Source organism: Zosterops lateralis (assembly GCF_965231275.1).
Source record: "Zosterops lateralis genome assembly, chromosome: 3".
Lineage (NCBI taxonomy): Eukaryota > Metazoa > Chordata > Aves > Passeriformes > Zosteropidae > Zosterops > Zosterops lateralis.
In genome coordinates this window covers 30,410,893-30,433,303 of record NC_139764.1, presented here as the reverse complement: position 1 = coordinate 30,433,303, position 22,411 = coordinate 30,410,893, and the positions used below count along the sequence as shown (strand labels likewise).

Below are 22,411 nucleotides of genomic sequence, written 5' to 3'. Positions count from 1 at the left end.
CATATGATGCTACTGGGAATGGTAAGTGAATTAATTTTCCAAGGAAAATTAATTACTTATGACTTACAGTTGTAAAAGCAAACAACGTAACTCTGGATTAGGGCACATTTAATTTCTGTTTGGAGTAGCGATTAAATTAATTTCGTATAATTCATGGTATGTAATGGAAAGCAGAACAAAGATGAAATCTTAGACAATGACTGACACAGAAAAAAGTGTATATTTATGTTCCTGATACAAAAATAAAGGTCATAGATATTAATCACTGTCTAGCGAAACATGATTTTAGTTTCTAAAATGATTTTTTCAAAACTGTTTGTTAGGATAAGTGTTATTAGCAAGATAAAAATCTAAAAAGCAACAAATTACAAAACATCAGAAATCTTGCATGCTACATTGTCTCAGTGAAAAAGGACTACAATGTCTGTTGAATACATAAATGTCACAAAATTATCTCGAGGAACAGCAGCACTAACTTAAGTTCCTCCTACATTAATTTAAGTTCATCTTTCTTACTCTTCAACAGAAAATAAAAATTTGATCACAGGTCCAATATTAAAACAAATATGTACATTAATATATTGTATGAATTTTATCAGTTACTTACATTTTATAGTAAATTGTTAATTAGAAAAATAAATTAATAGCTTAAGTAAACATACAAAAGAATTCTTGCAGCATTCCATATTCTGGTATTTGTTCAAATTACATAAAATAAATTACTGTATGCATTTTATTGGAAAACATCAAGTTCTTACTTAATACCAACCAATCAAACCATTTATAGTTTTAAAGTATTATAAGAATTTTACTTGCCACTTCTGTTCTACTACTGAACAAAAGCACAAATTTATTGTTAATTTCAGATTTTTGGGTACTCAAATGAACAGCTGCTGCGCTATGAATTCACATGGAATCACTCAAAAGCATGATAGTATTAGTATTCTTCCTTATGAAAAGAATATACTGTTAATTCATGAAACCAAAACAACAGATGCAGCAGATGACCACTGCACAGCAAGCAGTGACTATAGAATTCCACCAACAAATAATATTTACATTTGCAATGTTTAAACTGGCCCCACAGACATTCAAAGCAAGTGATTCACATCCCTACTGCCACTTTTACCCGACTTTAGACATTAAAGAGATGTTTTTACTATGTAGTAGTTTGAGCAATCTTATAATTATAATATTTGCATTATAATCTGAATATAATTCATAATGTAACATCTTAGAAATTAAGTTACTTCACATAAAAGATGATTGAACCTGAAACACAGATTCACGAACACAAAGCTCATAATGGGTACAGGTAATGCCATAAGTAATCTGCAGCTCTCTGGCTGTTTTTTACTGTAGTATTTTTAAGACTGTCTCAAAAATGCAAAGAAATTTAGTTATGAAATTTAACTGAAACCTAGATGAAAGAAGCTGAATGATTCTTCAGTGTTAAACTTGCGTATTTTCACTTAAAGTTGCTAAACGCTTGAAATGTAAACAGGAAACCCAACAGCATCTCACACATTTCAGAAGCTGTTCAATCAAAATATTTTTACAAAGACAGACTTCATCATCCTCATTTCTGTTTCAGCTTTTAGTCAACCAAGTTTTTCCAATCCAATGCACAGAGAAGCCATATCAAGCTGATTTGCAGGATCCCAGCCTCAGAACTCCCATTTTGCTTCTCTTGCCACTTGGCTCCCCCATCAGAACGGTCTTTCAAGAAAGTTTAATCTGCCTGGGTGGATCTTCACTCAGGTGGCCCGCCTATGTTTGAATTAGCTCTGCCCAAGTACCTCTACAAAACTGGGAAAAAAAAAATCAAACTGAAATATTAAACAAGCTTGCAGACAGGTTACCCTATATCTGGGCAATTCCGCTCACGACTTTTTATGTGCTTCTTTTATGGAGGTCTGGAAGTAAACAACTTTTATATCTATTTTTCATGAACAACAACACTTATCACTTTAACCCTACTGCAGCATGAATCACAAGTCTGTTGTCATATGGTGACAAAAAACTTCCTAAAAGACTTCTGCAATGAGAACTGGTAATTAAGCAATCAGAAACAAACTGACAGGGAGGGCAAATATGTCCAGCCACTGTTTCCTTTCATCACCCTTAGATCATCCTACCTCAGTACACCAACACTTCTGGAGCTTCCCTACTTTTCCTACAACAGCTCTGTAAAAGCTCACATATGCAGGTACAAACTCTCTAACATTAAATAGCAGCAGTGTGAGAGGGGGATTGTTAGCAGTAATGTCTAAAATTTACCTGCAAGTTGCTTACAAAGGCACATCTCTGCCAAGTTTTCAAGTGCTGTCCACAGTGCGTTTTTGGTGACAGTAGCAAAAGGAGATGCAGTCCACGGGCAGCTTCATGAGTGACATGTGCAGATGGGGTGATACCGCTGTGCTCTTGCACTCTTTGTAAATATATATGCACACATTTTCCTTCATTTCCTTAAAGGGGCAGCATCTCACCTCATTGAGCTGACATGTTCTCCTAGAAATGCCAGTAAATACAGTGTACTAGCAAAAATAATAACACAACAATTATTTCTTTCTATATCCCTCTGCTTTGTTGCAAATGGCTGTAATAGACTAGCAAAAGTTTATTGTGCTTTGCTGGCAGAACATTTCATTTTTCTCTGCCAGCCCGAGAATAGGTAGATACAACCAGAGAGACTGCCAAGTTTCAGTATACATAAACCACTCCTGGCAGTCAGCAGAACTGCTGCTGAAGATTAAATTGCACAAACTTGCCAGAGGTGTAACTTATTTGGAAAGCATTCTTAAGTTTTGTGCACCTACTTCAGTGGGGTGGGGAACCATCCAACACATTATGGGGTTATTACCTCCCCCTGGCAAAGCTGTCTGCAAAGACTTTGCTCCCATTGGATGTCAGATGGCTTGGTTCACAGAGCTCTACTTTTCAAAATGAAAAGCTTATAATTTACCCTAAAAATGATGTTGGGCAAAGAGCACGTATGGTTTTTTTTGCTTGCTTTCCTCACAGAGCTAATATTTCATCACTGCTACAGGAAAATTAAGGATTCTATAACTTGCTCAGTGCTAAAAAATCCTGTATTAAGCACAAACTTATTCACCAGCCTACATATCCATTTAAGTAAAGAAATAAATATACCATTTTCCTTACTGACAAGACGCTAGGTTTTTTGACTGCTCTTAATATTTTATAGGTACAGCCACCACACCCTGCGCCTTAAAAAGTTGTTGTAAACCATAAAATCTTGAGTGCTTCTCTCCCTTTTCCACAATTTCAAGGAAAGCAATCCCTTGCATTATGCAGCAAAAACATTCAGTGACAATAATCTCTTTGCAGGAGACTACAGGTTCACATGAGAGGTTTAAGTTTCCTTTATTGAGGAGCAGAGCTAAGAGCACAGTGAAATACAATCCTGCATGTCCCTGTCTTTAAAGTCCCAGTGAGTTTATTCAGAGATGAGATTCAATACAGAAGCAGCCCAGAAGTTGTCCAGTTACTTTTTTTTTAATAATTTACAATACCGGCAACATACCCTTTAGCCTATTTTTAAAATCTATATAAGTGTAGCCAGTTTCTTTAATTTCAGTCAGATTCCAGTCCACTAGCATATCTCCTTTTATCGGATTTTTTCAACTTAAGGTACATCCATAAACAACCAGCTGCCATATACAGCCAAAAAGGAGTGATTTACATTTATTACTAAGTTGTTTGATTACTGCAAGATACACATACCTGAATATTGGTATTCTCACCCTTAGACTTTGCTTTGTTTAAGCAAAGGTTCCCTCTAGGCAGCGACTTCAATTTAAGTACAGAAAACAAGCTCATGAAATTCCAGTGTTATTCAAGGAGGTTCAGTTCTTTGCTGAACTCTGTCTGTATATGCAGTGTAGTAATACAGAAAGAATGCTGAAGCCTTTTGTAGATGGGCTGTTCAACTGGATGTTGAAACCTGCAACCTACAATTGTGACGAGCAAACATTCCTGCTGAACTGTGTTTCCACAGGAGCTATGTGAATCACACAAAATAAAGCACTGCTCACCTAAGAGAAGACGTCCCATTTTCTTCATCAAAAAAATGTAAATTGTGAACCTATACAAACTTGTTTTAAAAAGCTTAATACAGCAAGCTCAAGTTTAAGGCTGTTTTGACAATCCTACCTCAGAGGCTTTAAAAAAGACTCTTGCATATCATGTCATCATACATGAGTGATTCTCCTATGCTACCCAAGTAACACACCTAACTACTCATATACTCTATGGGTCAATTAAGAAAACCGCCTAAATAAAGAAAGTAAAATAAACTCCTTAAATATTCAGGGAAAAACACTCTCCTGACTGAAAAAACAATCAGCTCCAGTACTTTGCTCCACATCAATAAAGAAATGTGTACTACATGAAGAAGATACAACCAAAATCAGATACTAAGAAGGATATAAAGTCTCATATATTTCACCATTAAAAACCATGAATCTATTCTAAGGAAAAAAGAAGATAAAGGTTTTCTCAAACCACTGATCCTTTGTGATGACCAGTGTTTGGATTCTGACAACTCATTTGCAATTGCTAACTACTTTACAACTTTTTTTTTGTTAGAAGTTTTCTATTTAAACACAGATTTTCAAGTTTCCATTACTAGAGAAACAGTCCAACATTTGCTTTACCCAAACAAAGCTACTGAGTTACGTTTGCTGGGGTTTTGTAAGAAAAGGCTAACAAACACCTGCAGTGCAAAGGACAAGCCAGGATTTGTTGCAGTAAAGACAACAGAAATAATGCAGAGTTTTTCAGCCCACAGCTGAATCAGGCTGACCCAACTATACCTGGTCATACTCTTACACTTAGAGGTATCCCTGAGGTTGCCCCTTTTGATCTCTGTATTTCCAAAATGTTGCTATAATTCAGCTCCCAGATATCTCCACTGCATCAAATATGCAGTCGGATGGTCTCAAGCAAATAATATGCATGATGGCTGTTCACCAGAGGAATAAAATTTTAAGTAGTACTGCTGTCAAAAGCGAGGCTAACACCACACCTCACAACAGGAGGGTTAATAGCCCTCCTGCTGCAAAGGGACCAGCTGGAGGTAAAAAAAAATCTCAGCAGTGATGATGCCAACTACAGACATCTTTTGAGGGAGGCAGACAACTAAAGAATGCAACAAATAAGAAGGGCTATGTGCAATTTCAGCCACATGCAGGAGAGGCCAGTAACATCCTTCCACCACTGTCTATCAGTTGCCTCTCACCAGCCCTGAGACAAGGAAGGAAGGACCCAGGCAAGGATGGCCTGTGATAGCAGACAGCATTCTACATAGACTTCTAGGAGAATGAAGAAAGCTCCTTCCTTTCCAACTGAGACATAAGCTCCAGTGAGATGCCTCACTATTAGTTGGCTGTGGATTTTAAAGTGGTTTATATCTGCAGTGCCATAATTAAGACAACTGGTCCAACTAAAGAGAAAGTGTATCTAATTAAAAACATTCTCTAAAGTAGCATTGTCATTTACCAAAACATACCCATCTTCTTTGGGGGAAAAACTTAAGCCTAGGAGGAATATTAAATTGCAGCTGAAACAATAAAACATCCTGCAGGTAATAATCAAATGCAAAACCAATGCACTCCAGTAACTAGAGGACCATGGAAAGGAACATGGGCAAAAGGGACAAAAAAGACACTTCCAGATTCAGTTATTATGAGACACTCTGATTAGGCTTCATAAAATGCTCCTTTGATCAGGACCTTCCAGCATTATATAGAAAACAAATCAAGAATTAGCTATTTTTTTTTTTCTTGAGGGAAAGATACTTAAGAGTATTGTTTACAGATTTTATTTATTTGACACAAAATGTTCCAGATACATCTGTAATCAAGTATTCTCTCACTTCAGAGGTCACAGAACTACAGATATTACCCCTCACATTCTTTTAGGATGCTAATTTTCCAAACATGCTCAACAGTAAAGATGTTACCACACCCAAAAATACGATCAGACTTTTGGATTCCCAACATTATAAGAACCAAATAGGATGCTGCTTTTTAAAGATCAGATATAGTGCACATTTTTTAATATTACGTAGAATTTGTCAAAAATCCTAATCTTACAACACAGATCACATTTTTCTTCATAGGTTACACATAAGTTTCACCTCCATCTATCTCTCTCTCTAGAGGTTACTGGGTTTTTTTAGGATCCAGGGATTTTGTACATCAAATGAACATCAAAAGACCAACAAAACTTAAAATATTCCTATAGCTCTGTTTCTCATTTCTCTGCCTTATAACACATATTGAGGTTTTGATGTTTTAAAAATATATTAATTTAATTCCCTTCTTTACTGTGATGAAAGTTTATGCTTAGTTCTGCTTTACTCACCTCTGAAAAGTTGAGGCTTTATTTGAGAGTAAAGATTTTTTTGTTTTCTTATTTATTTTCTTTGCTCTGGAATGCAATTCTCTAACAACAATCTTTGTGAAGCAGCTTTGTTCTCAGCTCTTATTTATATCTTCCAAGATCATTACAACTGCAATGGTAATTCATCACCAAAATTCAGGGTACAGCATAATAAAGTCTTGAGCCACTAACTGCTTCTCCCTGAATAGAAATTTAGCTTTGAACTGGCATGGAGAGGCGATAAGGCAAATATATTCTGTATCAGGCAGAATCTGGGCATCATCTTCATGTTCAACTACAGAAGAAATCATACTAATATGGCCTGAAGGTGATAAATTAATTTTGGCTAGGTTTCTGTCTGGGAGGAAAGAACAATTCTCCTAATGAGATAAAGATGAAGGAAGACAAGGACCTTTAGGCAATTGGAATTTAGTCTGCAAGAGGCTCTAATAAATCAGGTTGTGCTTCTTTGTTTAAGGAAATACCTGTTAGGAGATCTGGGGCCTGTTTATTTTTCTCTGACAAACCTGATTTTCTTGGCAGTGCACAAACTCAGAATCATAAATTGAAATGAGAATAAAAGCAGGTGGTCAAGCTCAAGTTTCAATTATTATTTTTTTTTTCATCTAAAGTAAATAAATCTCAGCTGATGGGACTCAATTTACACAGATCTCCTGCTACTTGGAAACTTGCAATTCCATATCCAAAGTATCCACATCCAGATGAGCAGATTTGCTTAGAAAAGTTGCATTAGAAAAACTAGAGAACACCAATATTCTCACAAACATGCACACTAAATACCAAGAGATCAGATGGGAAGGATCCAAAATCCTACAGAAGTAGCAGCTGGAGAAGATGCAGCCCCTTCACTCAGTTCCCTTGGTGTGGCTCATACTTCACCAATTTTGGGCAAGCTCATATTGTGAGCAGAGATTTAGGATGTGATCACTTCACTTTCCTGTAGCTCTGCTATCACTGCTGATAGCAGCACAGCACATCCTGCCCAAAGGGGTCAGCTGAACACACAATGGTCCTGTACCACACTGGCATTACAAAAGCTACAGCCTTCATCAGGCAGATTCTGCTTCACCAGTTTCTCACTTCAACCTTTGAGAAAAGACAGGAATTGTTGACTCTGTCACTGCCTTTCAAGTAGAGTAGTTTGAGACCTCTGGCTACCCTAAACTGACAGAGGCCAGGTCCCAAGTCAGTCAGGCTGCTGTGAAGGCAGCTGCCCCAGCTCCACTCCCCCACAAGCTGTGCACTGCTGCCCCTCTGTTATGCCTACCCAAAACATCATGTAGCCATTACCAACACCACAAAAAGATTGGGGCACTTGAGTAGGAGTAACAGAAAAGGCAAGACCATTCCCCTCAGGGAATTCACACTTTGATCAACACACAGTGAGTGTGCAATCATCCCTCAAGAAATCACCGTGTTGTTGTGCTATATGGCTTCCATGGTCGCGGGCAGCAGCATAGCCTCAGCCTGCCTCTGCCTAATTGCTGACAGACTAATCACCATCCTTCTTTCAGGACAAGAATGTCAAAACCTGGATTTGTCAGATTCTTAAATATCAATTTCAGGGTGTTTAAGAAAGGAAAGGTCATTTTAAAATGCTAAGTTTAAAGTTACAATAGGCTAAGAAAGCAATCGCCTCTGTGAAAAGATTGCTGTATTTCTGATCTAGACTGTGCACAGCATATTTGACCACAGAAATTAATAAAAAAAGCTACAGCCAGCATTTAGATGATAAATTAGAATGTAATAAAACCTTTTAAGTTGCCTTGGATATTATAAAATTCTGTACCTGAAATGCTCTTTATCTGAAGGATTATATCAGCCATTGCTCTGAGACTCTCTGTACAACACAACAGCTTTTTCCATGCCTGTCCTCTGAGACACCAGTGAGTGGCTGTCTCTCCAAAAGGAAGACAAGACAGAAAAGCTTAATTCCTCTTCTCTTCCCATTTCCTGTGCCACAAGAGAGCTGTCATGCCAAAAGCACAGGACACCTTCTGACTTAGTTTTCAAGAGTGCAAATTTGTTTTCAGTAATGTCATATAAAGATCCAGCACTTGAGAAATTTATGTATCTTTGAACAAACACTATAGCTTCTGTGGTGGACATGTGTCTACCTCAGACATTTATTCAAACCATGACAAGAATTAAAAATGCATATAGCTGGAAATAAACAATATTTGAGGTCTACCTCTATCCCCGGCTTCTAGGATTTATTTCTCTGAAATTTTCATCTAACCAATTTGGACGATAACAAATAACACAGTTGGGCATTTACTCAACACATCTGTAGTGGATCAAGAAGCTTCTCTGGAAGGCCAGGAACATGGTACTTACCTTGCTCTCAATGAATGAAAAGTAAATGACACCAGCTTCAGTCTCTGAGACTGCAGTGAGCTGCTGCAATATTGTTCACTGCACCATTCATCTCATAGTATAACGATTGCAAAACCACATGACCACCACCAATTCCATGTCTTTTTGCTTTAGATGTATGCTTGTACAATGTCCACATGGGCCACACAAGATAGTATGCATTTAAATCAGTATCTTCTAGACACAGCAATGCAAGCTCCTAGTACTTAAGAATTCACAGTATACTGCAAAGAGTAAAATATTCCATCTTGGAACTATGGTTTAAAAAAAAGGCAATCAACTTCTCTAAATGCTGACATAGCATTTCAAATTTCTTAGTTTTTTTTTTTTTAATACTTCTTTTCTTAAAAGGCAGATGAACAAAAATCTGTATTCACTTCTCATAATTTTTGTTTCAACATATCACTGCTACTGTTATAAATTAAAGCCCTGGGTCTCCACAAGTAAGGAAACCAACTACACTTCAGACTGAAGCTCTTCTTTTTGCCAGATGACCACACCCATATTGTTAGCGGCCACCATTAAAGCACATTTTTGCTGAAATCTAGATATATATGTTAAAGAACTCTACAGTGTTTCAGCCCTTCAATACAATTTCCCTCAAAGAGTATGGCATAATTTATTCCAAAATATTATTTAAATTAGGTTTACCAATAAGTTTGCAATTAGCAAGCAACATGAACAAGTTCTATCATCTGTAGTAATACAAGCAGGACTTAAAAAAGCAGTTCTGAATTCTACTTTATCCAACTAAAATGCTGACTTCAGTTCTGTAAAAACAAAACAGGACATATATTTCTTGCAAGGTTTTTATAACACCTTCTCTTTGTCTCACCACTTTTAGCAGTGGCAGCAAGGGATTCTAGGCTGCTAATTGCATTCTATCCCATTAACGCTTATGACCTGACCTGAAAGAACAGATCCAGACAGTTCAATGCTTTCTGTTCTGAATTCTGCTGTAGTCTTTCAAGTTTACTCACATTCTATAGTTTCAAAAACACAGAGAAAGCATATGCCATATTTTCTGGATTTTTTTCCTTCTTTATTTGATGGGACTTAAGCACATGCATAAATGCTTTCCTGAATTGATGCCAATATGCTATAAAATGACAATAACTTATGTACCACTTCTTAACATAATGCTCTTTGTAAAGAAACTCGGAAAGTAAAAGTTTCTTCTCAGAAATAACCTACAAAAATGTATAAAAATCACAATTGTCAAACATTTTCCAATTCAGCTTTACTAAATGAAAAGCTTCAAAACAAACCCTTTTATTACAAACTTCTAAGAAGGAATGCACCTAGTAGTACAAATTAATGGCTTCTAAATGGAGGATCAATATCTCATTGTATTTTACACAAAGAGCTAAAACCCCATTGCTGTAACAATACAGAAAAAGAGAAAGCTTTACAGATCAGGTTACCTGTCTGATTTGATGTTTTTAATAGACTATACATCTGGCTACAGCCATTTCAGAGTCTCAATCACAATCATTAAAAGTAGAGATTTAAATAAAGGCAGTTTATGACTTAAGTATTTACTACCATTCCATCAACACTGAAAACGTCTTTTAAAGGAGACACAAGTAGTTGACAATTATAAAGCAGCATTTTGGTGTTGCTCTATATCATGACAGATTACTTAGATTAAATGATACACATTATCTTACCTGATACATTCCAACTCCTATGTGTTTGGGCTCGATTTTCACTAGCTCAGCTAATGGGTCTTGGACACGCCTAGCTATGGAAACTGAAAAACAGAATTAGAAAACAGCTATCACTTTTCTCTGAAAAGCCTGAATCAAGTAATTGCTTTTGCTAAGGTGTTTTGGGGTTTTTTTACATCTTCTATGCATTTAATTTTTTTTAAACCTGGAAATAATCAATAATATAGCAGAATCCTTTTTCATTGCTAGATAAGGACATCACATGTACATTAATCAAACTTTTTATTTGAATAATTGCAGCAAAGACCTAGGGACATTTTAAACCGTAATCATGACATGTAAAAAGTTTTTCTGAGCCACAGAGTTAATAAATAAAATTGTGTACACTATATTTCCCTTTGTACCCATATTAAACACATATGCAACATTTAACAATAAACTCTGTAAGAACCTTTAACCTGATATCACAGATACGAAGAAACAAATAAACATTTAAAAAATAACAGAGTATCTGTTCACAGACTTATTTATCTGATACAGTATTTCCTAAGGTATGTATCAGATATTTATATATTTATATAATTAAACCATAAAAGTCAATGTTCACTTTGAAAATTGTTCCTGGACTTTAGTAATTTAAGCTGCACACCAAAGCACACCTATTTGCAACCTGCCACCCTTGTAACTATATTTAAAAAAAAAAAAAACGATTTCCGACATTTCTGATGCCATTAAGAGCATATGGGAAGAACCTTTGGTTTTCTAAATCCAAATGGTGAATCAAGACTGCACTTTTGAAGGCTGTATTTATTGATAAATCATTTTGCTTACCAAAATCTCAGAAGCAAAAGCATATTTCCGAACATCAATTCATAAACTTGGTCTGATTCTGCAGATACTGGGTTGTATTCAGTATTTCCAACTGTGCTTCCTCCCACATATATGAAACTAGAAGAGTTCTATCTATCAGTATTACATTTATAAATTATTTTTTTCCTCCTGACTGAAGACAAAACAGGTTAGCTGTCTTAGCAGCTTTTAGAAGCTACCTGTGAAGTAAACACTAATGAAAACCAAAAGTGTTTAGAGGTATTCCAAAAACCTTTCCAAATAAGGACCAAAAATCCTAAAAAAAGCAAACAAAAAGTAAAACCCTAAACACCAAGAATCCCACAAAAAACAAAACCCAAAAGAAAAAAAAAAACAACAAAAAACACCAAAACAAAAACATCCCAACTCAAAATTAAAACAACCCCTCCAAAAATAAAAAACCAAACATAACAATGCCCAACCTTGTTGCCAAGGCTGTTTTTTCTACCACACGCACTTGTGCAAGAATAAGAAAAGTGAGACTGAAGAAAGCTGTGGGTCTTTAAAAGCTCTGAAGTACATTTTTAAGCAAATCAGGAGAAGGTTAGAGGAAGAACAGACAGGAATCAAGAGTAAATACATATACATATGCACAGTGGTTTGGTCAACAACACACTATGCTAAAACAGGAATACAAGAAGTATCTCCACTGTTCACCAGCTGATTTCATACATACACATACATGTATGAAAACATGCACATGGTTATAAATATTATATATATATAGTAACCATTCACAGATGTGCTCAAGTTGGACATACTCTGGAGAACACGGGCTGCCTTATCTAACACCCCTGCTGAAACAGGGTTTGCTACAGCAGGTTGCCACAGATCATGTCCAGCTGGGTGTAGACTTCACAACCTGTCTGGTCAATCCATTCCAGTGCTGGGCCATCCTAACAATAGGTAAATGTTTTCTTGTGTCCAGATTGAATTTGCTGTGTTCCAATCTGCATCCATTGCCTCTTGTCCTAACAATGAGCTCTACTGAGAAAGGTCTGCTGCTCTCTTCTTCATTCTCTCCCATCAGGTACTTACAACCCTTTTTAACATCCCCCTGAGCCTCCTCCAGGCTAACCATTTCCAGTTTTTTCAGCTTTTCCTTGTCTGCAAAGTGCCCCAGTCCTTAATCATCCTTCCAGCCTAATTTAAACAGTAACCATCACTACTGCAGGGTGTTAAAGGCTTCACAGCATTTCAGAAAAGGACTTGACTAAACATTTGTACTTGAAGCCAAAACAGTAGCCAGAGATATGCAGGCTCCTCAAACCACAACTGGAAAGTTTATCAATTAAATGCTGCACTAGAGACTTCACTTTTAAAGATTTGCACTGTTAAACACACATTTAACATGAAGTTCACTGCTCGGTCATGCAAGACTTTTCATATCCTTTAATATCCATTTTAACATGCTGACAAAGGCAGTTTGCTAGCTAGGCTCAGAAAGCACTGTGCTGGTGACATCTGATATGCCTGCTTCTCTGATAGAGGAGTTCTGAATTCAAAGACAATCACATATGCCTTCTTGTCAAAAAAAACCCCACAAAAGGTTAATCAGTGTAAGCACAGAAGTTATCACTTACATGAGTATAGCTCACTGCAGAAATGCTTTCCTATAACAATAATTCATATTAATTACTTTGAAATACTAGTCACCCACCACCTAACAAACAAAAGTGAAACAAAACACCAATGAAAGTAGTATTGATCCAAACCAGGAAACACTTACAATGATGTATTTCTTCTGAAAGCACTGATGCCTATGCATAGAGACTTTATTTGTCCTTCAGCAGCCATCATTATATTTAGCTTCTTTAATACCAATACAATGTTTTCGAGAATTTTCTTTTACTTCTCTCTAATGGCAAAACGTATTTCAAAAGTTACATTTTAGATAAGCTGAGAGCAAATATCTCTCACCGTCCACATCTCCTTTCATTATATCTTTTAAAAACAGACAACTATATGGATAGGTTGATACAGGAATTTTCCAAGCATAGCTTTCTCTTGGGAACCTTCAATTAAAAAGTAAAATTTAGACTCTTTTTGTCATATTAGCTTGGTTGACAATGCTGTCATATCCCTAGGAGGCTTCCAGTGGAGGCGTAGGACCTGACCCAGCAAAGCACTTCAGCACAGATGCATGTCGGAATTCCCACTGGAATGAACAAAACTATTCACACGCATAAAGTTACACAGACATTTAAGTGCTTTCCTGGATCAGGCCTAAGAATTACAATATTGAAGCAGGAAGATCAGCTAACAGTCAGTTACACGATTAAGGGATGCAGCTCCTATGGTCAATACCAGCAGGAGAGCTGACCTGCCTAATTCCCACTAAAGCCGCAATTTCACTCCAGAACTTTTCCAATTAATAAATAAAAGAGAGCACAGTAGGAGAAATTCAAGAGTTGCTCACATTCTTTCTAGGCAGAAATTCAGTCAAGATTAGCATCTACTGCCTCTTGTAGAAGCAAACCCATTTATTTTTTTCCTGGAGTAGTTGCACACTGCAATAGATGGATCTTTTTTGGGGTCAATGAGGCTCCAGTCTCGCCATTTGATCCAAGCGGCTGGACTCTCACAATACAAGTAGAGTACTACTGAAATCATGAGGGCTCTGCAGAAGCGTGAGGGCTACTACCATGGAGCAGAGATAGTAGAAACAGACAGATAGTCTGGCATTTTCTTCTTAAAAAACTATATCGACACTAAAATTTGTTTTTCACTTTCAACTATTTTATACTGGGTGTATTTTAGAAACAATGCATTTTCAGAAGACTAACAGTAAAACAGGTGATGCATTCTTACTTCTGTAGATACTAAGGTATTCTTCACTTTTGCCCAAGCAAAAAAAAGATTAAATTATATTATGGCATACAGGGAAAAAGGAGACAATCAGATTTCTCAAAAGTTATCAGCATGGCCAAACATGAAAAGCTTGAGAGATGCCTTCATTGAAATATGCTAGTCTAAGTAAAACGTGAAAAAAAACCCCCTAATCAATATTAAACAGGGTATTAAAATCAGGATGACACAACCCTCTATTAGAAAATCACAGACTTGCACACCCCATAAATTCAAAGCTTGGAGCTGTGAATTAGGACAAAAATATTATTGCAATGCTTGGAAAGGCAGTAACATACTGTGCTTCCTTTCAATAAATTTATGTAAAATTTTAACACTTGAAGGGACAGAACGGTCTAGGTGCTCTTCTGACTTCAGTGTAGATGTAGTTCACATCCAAGTGCAATGAGAAAGAAGATTACAGCAACATATTTACCGTAATCCTGTCTTGTCATTAGATAGGACATATTCTGCCATTTCATTAGAAAAGTAGTTTAAATGCTTGGAAGTCTCAAATCACTTCATACTTTGGTTATTTGACAAGACAAACCCAGGAGACAGTAAAGTATGTTTGTATCTCAGTGATGAAGATGCCATTGTAGTGGGCAAAAAACATCCATAAGAGTTGCTTGCACAGCTCATACCAATGTCTGTGTCTGATCTTCATGGAAAGTGGGGAATTACATTAAAATGTTTTGTTTCCTAATGGCTAATAAGCAGATATGCCCTCATGAACTAGCAAACGTATCTAATTACGTGGCCACTCCTGTCTTAAAGATAAAAATCACTAATTTCAAATGGAGAAATTTAAAATTAAGACCATTTTCTTCAAGCGTACATCAGATAACCTTGTTCCTCTAGTAATTCTACAGCAAGCAATAGTATATTTCACATAGATCACAAAGGAGAGTTTTCACTCAGGAATACTGATAAAAGTTTTCAGGCTAAATCTTTTCAGACTAAAGACAGAAAAATCCTGCCACACTCAATAGCGAAGGGCCAGAACAACACAGCAGCCTTACTATTTCCTCTGCATGGTATCTATATGAGGTCCATCAGCTGCCAGCCCTAAAAGACTAGAATTAGTGCTAACCTCTTCGGCTACCTGCCTCACTTCAGTAACAGAACAGGTCTAAAGCAGTAATTAGGACCCAAATCAGACATGCTGACTATTTAGGGTGCAAGGGCAGCTGGAAATCTTGTCATCTAGATGAAATTTATTATGGTTTTCAAGTATGTTGTCCACTTTGGGGGCAGGCTGCCTACTTCTGTGTTCAGACAATTGCATATTGAAATGTTCTCTTTTTGCATTGCTTTATGTAAGAGCCACACTATAAAGCAAGAGTTTAATTGCTTAGGTAAGGAAAGAGTGCAAAAAAGGAATGCTCATGGGTAGCAGAACAAAAAAGTTTCAATTTCTTTCAGTTACAGTGGCATTCAAATGTTGCTTAACAACATAAGCAGAAAAATGTTTTTGGCCAAAAGTCCAGGATGATGGTGTTCCTCCTTTTAAACACATCTTCACATAAGGGAAAAAATGTGTCAGAGTCAATAACTGTGACAGCTTAGCTACCCCATATGAATGAGAGCATTTGTTTTGTGCTTTGAAAAAATGTGAAGCTTCCTGATGTGAAGGTGGTAGATAGTTTTATAACTACTTTACAAATAAATATATGGCAACCACAAGCTATTAGGCTATGATGAGTTCAACTTCAATTTTGTCATAAATGAGAACATTCTGTATCTTTATTATAAAACCTCAGTATTTCATTCTTGCTGAGACATGCTACTATAACATCCAAGTAAGTCATCCACCCTCCTATTTTAAATTAACCTTTGCACCTCCAAAGTCTGGGTTGAAACTTCAATGTCAATGAAATAAAATAATATCTTCAGGTAATCAGGGACTAACTCACAAATGTGTAAGTAATTACTGTCAATATATCATACCAGAGTAGATATGGAAACATTACAACTTTTTAAATCCTTTTATAAAGCCTATTATTGTGTTCAAGATCAATTACTCTCCATAAGTATCTGCAATAATGTTTACTCAGTGATCGATTGTTCAGGTTTCCTGAGTCCTGGATGCTTTCTATCCTGTTGACCTGAATTTCACCCTCCTTGCAAAGGATACAGTGAAACGTACAGTAGTCTTTTCATTAAGCATTCTTTCTCAGGAGGTCAGGATTTGTGACACAGTTTTGAATCCTCATATATCTTCTTGGTGGGTTTAAAGTATGCAATTTATTTTAAGCAACTGTTCAACAGCTGCATTTCATCCAAAGCTCTTCTGTAGCAAGTGAGCAGGTTTTTGTTTTAAAAAGGTTACATTTTAGTTTACTTTTAACTCCATAAAACTGATAATCTGTTATTTCCCTAAGATTAATGAAATAATGAATGACAATATTCTACTTATTTATTACCAAAAAAAAAATCTTTAAAAGAGATGGGTTGAATACAAAAGAAAGTCAGAACTATTTTAAAGAGAAAACTTCAACAAGTGAATATTACTATGCAGGTTTTTAAAGTCATTATTTTTTTCTTAGAAACACTCTAAAAAACACTTTTCTCAAGCATTCGTAATTTCTGTATCACAGAATAGTATCCATTTTTATCCAAGATGAGATAGGGAACATATAATCATTTAGCTGAAGCCTGATGTGATTTTTCTGTCACAGAAATGAGTGAGTCTCAGAAGATGGTATAAACTCCAAAGAAACTTTTCCCCATCTGTTCAGCTTAAAAGGTAAATATCATCAATATCCTTTTCACAGTCACCCCGCTGGTACTAACTGCATCACTACATGTCGGTTACTATTACTACTAAAAGTAAAAAATCACTTGAAGTTCTAATCTCACAAGAGCTAGTCATCAGTATATTAGAAGAACTAGTCATTTGTATCAACAACAAATATTAACCTTTTCTAAGTGATCAGAATGTTCTTTTCTACGTCTGTAGCAAGAAAAGCAGTTTTGGCAAATAACACATCAAATCCCAGTATTAAAAGGAAACCAGAACTCCTTGAATGAAGAGCATCCTGGTACTGGTCATTCCTCTAGCTCCACACTTCAAGGAAGCAACAAAGCCTTCAAAAGGAAATACACAGACAAAACAGATGCACAGAGTTACACCAGAAGGGGAGAAGTGAATGGTTCTCATAGCTCTTTTATGCTAAGGGAAAGCAGTTTGACCAGAGCACACAAAACCTGCAAGGTAGCAGGAGATCAAACTCCTCTACTCCAGTCCACTCCTGAGCTCTACAGCTTCAGAGGAAATACAGAGCCAGTAAGCAAGATGTTAATGATTATACACCACCTCTCCTACATACCCTGAGGTTTACATAGCTTAGAAAACATTAGATTCTTGTCTAGAACAACAAGAAAACTACAAGACTACAAACATCTCTAACATCTGTGTAAAAACCCATTTAGGATTGCGTTACTGGTTTGGGGCAATTCAAGCCCATTTTTCTGTTTTTCAGTATCCTGGTACAGGCACATGTGCATGCCCAACTGGGAGAGGCTCAGTCATTTCCAGACTATCCGCAGTTAGGGACTGGGTATGATTTCCTATAGAACCCACAGATTCCCTATAATTTCTGTTTAAACTGTGGAGCCTAGCCTACACCCTGAGGTGAGTTTCTGCTCAATAGCACGAATTGGGTCCTATGGGGAGACAAGTAACAAGTCCCTCCTGTTCCTGTTACTAATTACTTATAATATTATTAAGAATAAATTATTGCAATTACTATTATTTTAGTTTATTAATATTACTATCATTAACATGTTCTACCTTTCACATCTTACTACTGTTCACCACCCTTTTCACTTCTAACCACTGCCTGTTCATCACTACAGTGTGGGTCTCTGTTCTCCATCCTTCCAAAAGTATAATTAAACTAATTTTTAAATGCTACAGAACACAACAGATGAGAGATGAAATATGATTTCATTTCATACTGCTCTAATTGCATGCCACCCAACTAAACATTGGGCTGACAAAGTTTTTTAATGCACAAGAATTCAGTGCTTACTTTCCCTTCTGAAAGCTTGTGGAACTTTCACCAATTCTATCCAACTAGCTGTAGAAGAAAGCTTCCACTTAGACAGCAGTGTGAATGTTTTAACCATAGGACTAAATAAAACAATAAAGTTTTTGAAAAATGACCTTCTCTCCTGAGTAGCCAAAGGGGAGCAGTGCTCTTTCAAGAAGATGAAGAAATTAGCTCAAGTAGACATCCAGGCACTATGTCCCACACATCTAATCATCAAATTGTTTTACTTTCCTTAAGATAAAGTCAAAAGAAATTACATTTTTTCCAATCTCTACCTTCTACTTGCTGGCCAGTATGACAGCTCTGAACTCTGTGTCTCTAACAGGACCCCAGGGAATGAAACCCTGTAGCATAACAGTCTGAAAGTCCTAACAAGCCCTCAAAGCCTACAAGGCTTTTTTTTTTGCAAGGAAAAGTGCAAGTGGTAGGCTGAACTTTGAGTGTACAATAAGGCAATGTGTTCTGCCCTGTGGAGAGGAGACAAGCAGATGGGATTTGACAATGCTAAGGCAAGCTGCGCTGTGTGACCTTTGGCTCTCAGATTATTCCTTATCCTCAGAAAACATCCCTTAGAAACAACAGTTTCCATACTGGATCATACCTGTGCATGCAGCACAACACATGCTTGCCCTGTTAGTTTTCCAAATCTTAAAAAAAAGTAGCTCTAGGGAATATTTTGTCTACCTTTGATGCTTTCCTAACTGGGTGACACAACCATGTGGCCTTCAAAGAGCCCTAGTCCTTCATGTCCAAAAGGAAAATGCACATTTCTTAGAGCTGTTGTATTAGGCAAGTCCAGGTATGCTGCCCTTCCTTCAGCATCTGAACACAGAATTGCAAATTAAAAATCAAGTATGTATGATTGCATAAGCTATGAGAATAAAATAGAGAGGCTTAACATGAGATCTCTTCTAACAAGTCGTTACACAAACGTGTCTGAGAAACTAGCCCATTTCTCCTTTTATTTTACTTTTTAAGTAGTGATAGAAAGAAAAGATTGCTTATTTGTTAGAGCAGTCATCTCAAAAGGAAAGGTAATTCATCAATTTAATGAAATGAAGACATTTCTCATTTATATAACTGAGTGTATATTGAAACCAGAGTAAAATCCCAGCATGACTACTGCTTCATAGCAATTCTCTGCCATGAGGCCACTGTTTCACTACAATGCATCAGTTTCCTCTGATTCTTAGTTATTAAGTAACATTTATTTCATTATGGCATCCAAGAGGTCGAGAGGCACCAGAAGAAAAAAATTGTTTGTGAGCATAAGCCAAACAATTGGTACATCCTTTATCTTCTTATATTACGGACAACAAAACCTCCCTCCACTAGCTGACCATACCTTAAAAAGCTCCCAGGCATCCAGAAAATACATAAATTTCACATTCCTGTGTAACAATCCTTCAACAAGAGTTGTATGTGCTTACACCTTCTTTATACTTCACCTATTCCTCCACAGTCTTCCCCTTCTGTCTGGCCAAACTTGCTCAAGCCAACAAGCATTTGCAACAAGGAGGTGTAGAAGTGGACAAGCACTGAGAGGAATAAAAATAAAGCCTGGGAGAGTATGTGTTACACCTCTACTGACATCCTTTATTTCTTATCCTATAAAACTTACTTTTATTAGGAATACAGGCTCTGCACAACAAAATAAAACCTTAGGAAAAACTGCATAGAACAAGATGGAAGTAAAGCAATGATATCAACCTTTGGAAAATCACAGGCCCAGTGACAGCAACCAAACCCAGACTGGCACGGACTGTCACAGAGCTCGTCTGTCTCAGGAAGGAATGCCTGTCACTACTGAGTTTAACTTTTTTCTTCTACAAAGAATACCACACCAAGACAGTCATCTCACGTGTTCTGGCAAAAAAAAAAAAGGAAACTAATGCCATGTGAATTATTGTTAAACTTCCAAGTAACATGCCCAGTAAACTGCTTCTAAGGGAAACTTCCATCCTGGCTTTCCATTGAAGAGAGGCACAAATAAATCTCAATCACAGAGACTCAGAGCAATCCAGGAGATTTTACAGGCAAGTTTAAGTGTGTAACTCCTACTTGAAGCTGTCACAAATAAAAGCTAACCAAAGGCTAAACATGAAGTGGTGTACTGATGCTAGGTCAGCGAATAAATAAATTTTAAAAAGAAGCAAAAATCCCAACAAATGAACAGAACAGCCGAAAAAATACGAATTTGACAGCTTTATGAAAACTCCACCAAATGAAACATTTTTACTACTTCTTCCAGAGGGTGGCCAGAAAACACATGCCAGGGCAGAAATAGAACTGCAGTCATCCACCCAGCCTCATAGCTCCCTCATTGCCAATACCTCACTGCCTCAGAGCTGGTAGTCATAGCCTTGGTAGAGCACATAATAATAAACTCAACAAAGGTGATCACACTTCCAGCTTGCTAAGCACTCTTTTCATGGTCTCCATTCTTCCCTACAAAACCTCCTGCCCCAAATCTCAAGTGTGTCCTGGGGCACAGCTTTTGAGAAGAATTATTCAAGGAAGCCTTGCACTCCCCTCTCTGTCAGACTGCAATCCTATCGCAGGTTCATCCAAAACCCCTCCATTACTGAATTCCAGTGGCTTGCTCTCTAGGCAGAACCCTCCTAATCTGCTGCAGCTGAACTTCCTCAGCCTACCAAGTAGGAAATCCTTTTATTGCTCTGGCCTATAAGCCTCTTATCTCCTAATTCTGTGAGGCTGAGAAATAGCTGTTCTGCTCATTAATCCTACAATGACTGTCAGAAGGGGATATATACCTTCTCACTCTACTCAAACACAAGTAACTAGGTTTCATCAAGTTCTTTACTATCTACTTAGCTGAGTCCTACTCCACAAGATTTTATAGGAATTGCAGTAGCAGTACAGAAGTTTCTGCACTTTCATGAAATATTCAGGACACTTCTAAAATTGAAAAGACTCTATTTCATTCTCTGTAGTGTAGATAACAGACAATTGTTTTAAAAAACAGCTTTTTTTCTTTTTCTTTTTTTTTAAGGAAGTGAAATTTTGGCTAAAAGTGCTGTATGGACGATTATAAAACCTTTTCTCTACAGTTTGTATATACACCACTGGTTTAAAAGAGATCTTTCTCAATCATTTATTACAAACTCGTGTCATCCATGACCTTCAAAGACAGCTTAAAGGGAAAAAAAACCAGTTGAGACCTCGGATTAACTAATACCTTTAATTAGCCCCTCCAAGAAATGCTGAAGGTTGCTGGTTTTCCCTCTATATAGGACACTCAGCCAAGGAGAAAATGATTAAGCTAATTTTTCCATCAGGATTGCTATCTTCTATTTCTCTGTATAAAGTAAAAACTAACTACAAACACCACTGCAAACATTATAGAGATGAGAAAGTTCTCACATAACATGTATTATTTAATACTTTACATTTATGTATCCAATGGACAAACACAGGCCTATCTGTGTAATGCAAAAAACCTTCTATAAAGTTTTGTTGGGAAAAATGTTAAAGTGGCAAATAGCGTTAAGATCACAGATATCTCACGTCAGCTGTACCTTTTATTTTAACTATAAATGTCACACTTCATCATGCAGCTGTCAGCTTCCTTTAATGTACTAAATGCTATCATGTAAGCACAGAATCTGACATGATGTAACACAATAATTAAAATAAAAAGCAAGTCAGCTTTGACACAATGTCACTTTCCTGTATGCTGCAAATTAAAAGAAAATTGAAACTACACAAGTAAGCTAGTCAAGAAACAAGTCTGAAAAAGCCTCAAACATCAGTTCATGTTTCCTTCTAATGTTATGTCCCATTTTTACATTCAACTTAAAGAAAATATCCATAGCTTTAGCACAGTGAATTACTAATTTACACCAAAAGATGTCAGGAAGAAAGCGTAAAACTTCTAGAATACCTTGATTGTAACACAGTTCTAGCTGTCAGTTTCATAACGGCCAACATCCATGAAACTAGGCAATTATTTTTTTCTATCATACCCTTTTTCAATTTCTATCCACTCCTTGGTACTGCTGCAGCATGTTAAAATTGCTGATGCTTTTAAAACCAGGTGCAACAGCACTTAATTTAAGCCTGAAGAAAACCCTAGTAATAATGGAGCAATTATGAACTCTAGGTAATTATTATTTGAATTGATCACATATTAAAAATTTG

At 36.7% G+C, this 22,411-nt stretch overlaps 1 protein-coding gene across 3 annotated transcripts in view; it reads right to left on the bottom strand.

Annotated features, from left to right (window-relative positions):
- SRBD1 (S1 RNA binding domain 1) overlaps positions 1-22,411 on the bottom strand; it is a 123,987-nt gene that overhangs the window by 39,460 nt on the left and 62,116 nt on the right. For all 3 annotated transcript variants that reach the window (XM_083857835.1, XM_083857837.1, XM_083857836.1), the window contains one exon: positions 10,476-10,558. In XM_083857835.1, the coding sequence (XP_083713961.1) occupies positions 10,476-10,558 (83 nt within the window). The remainder of the gene's footprint in view (positions 1-10,475; positions 10,559-22,411) is intronic.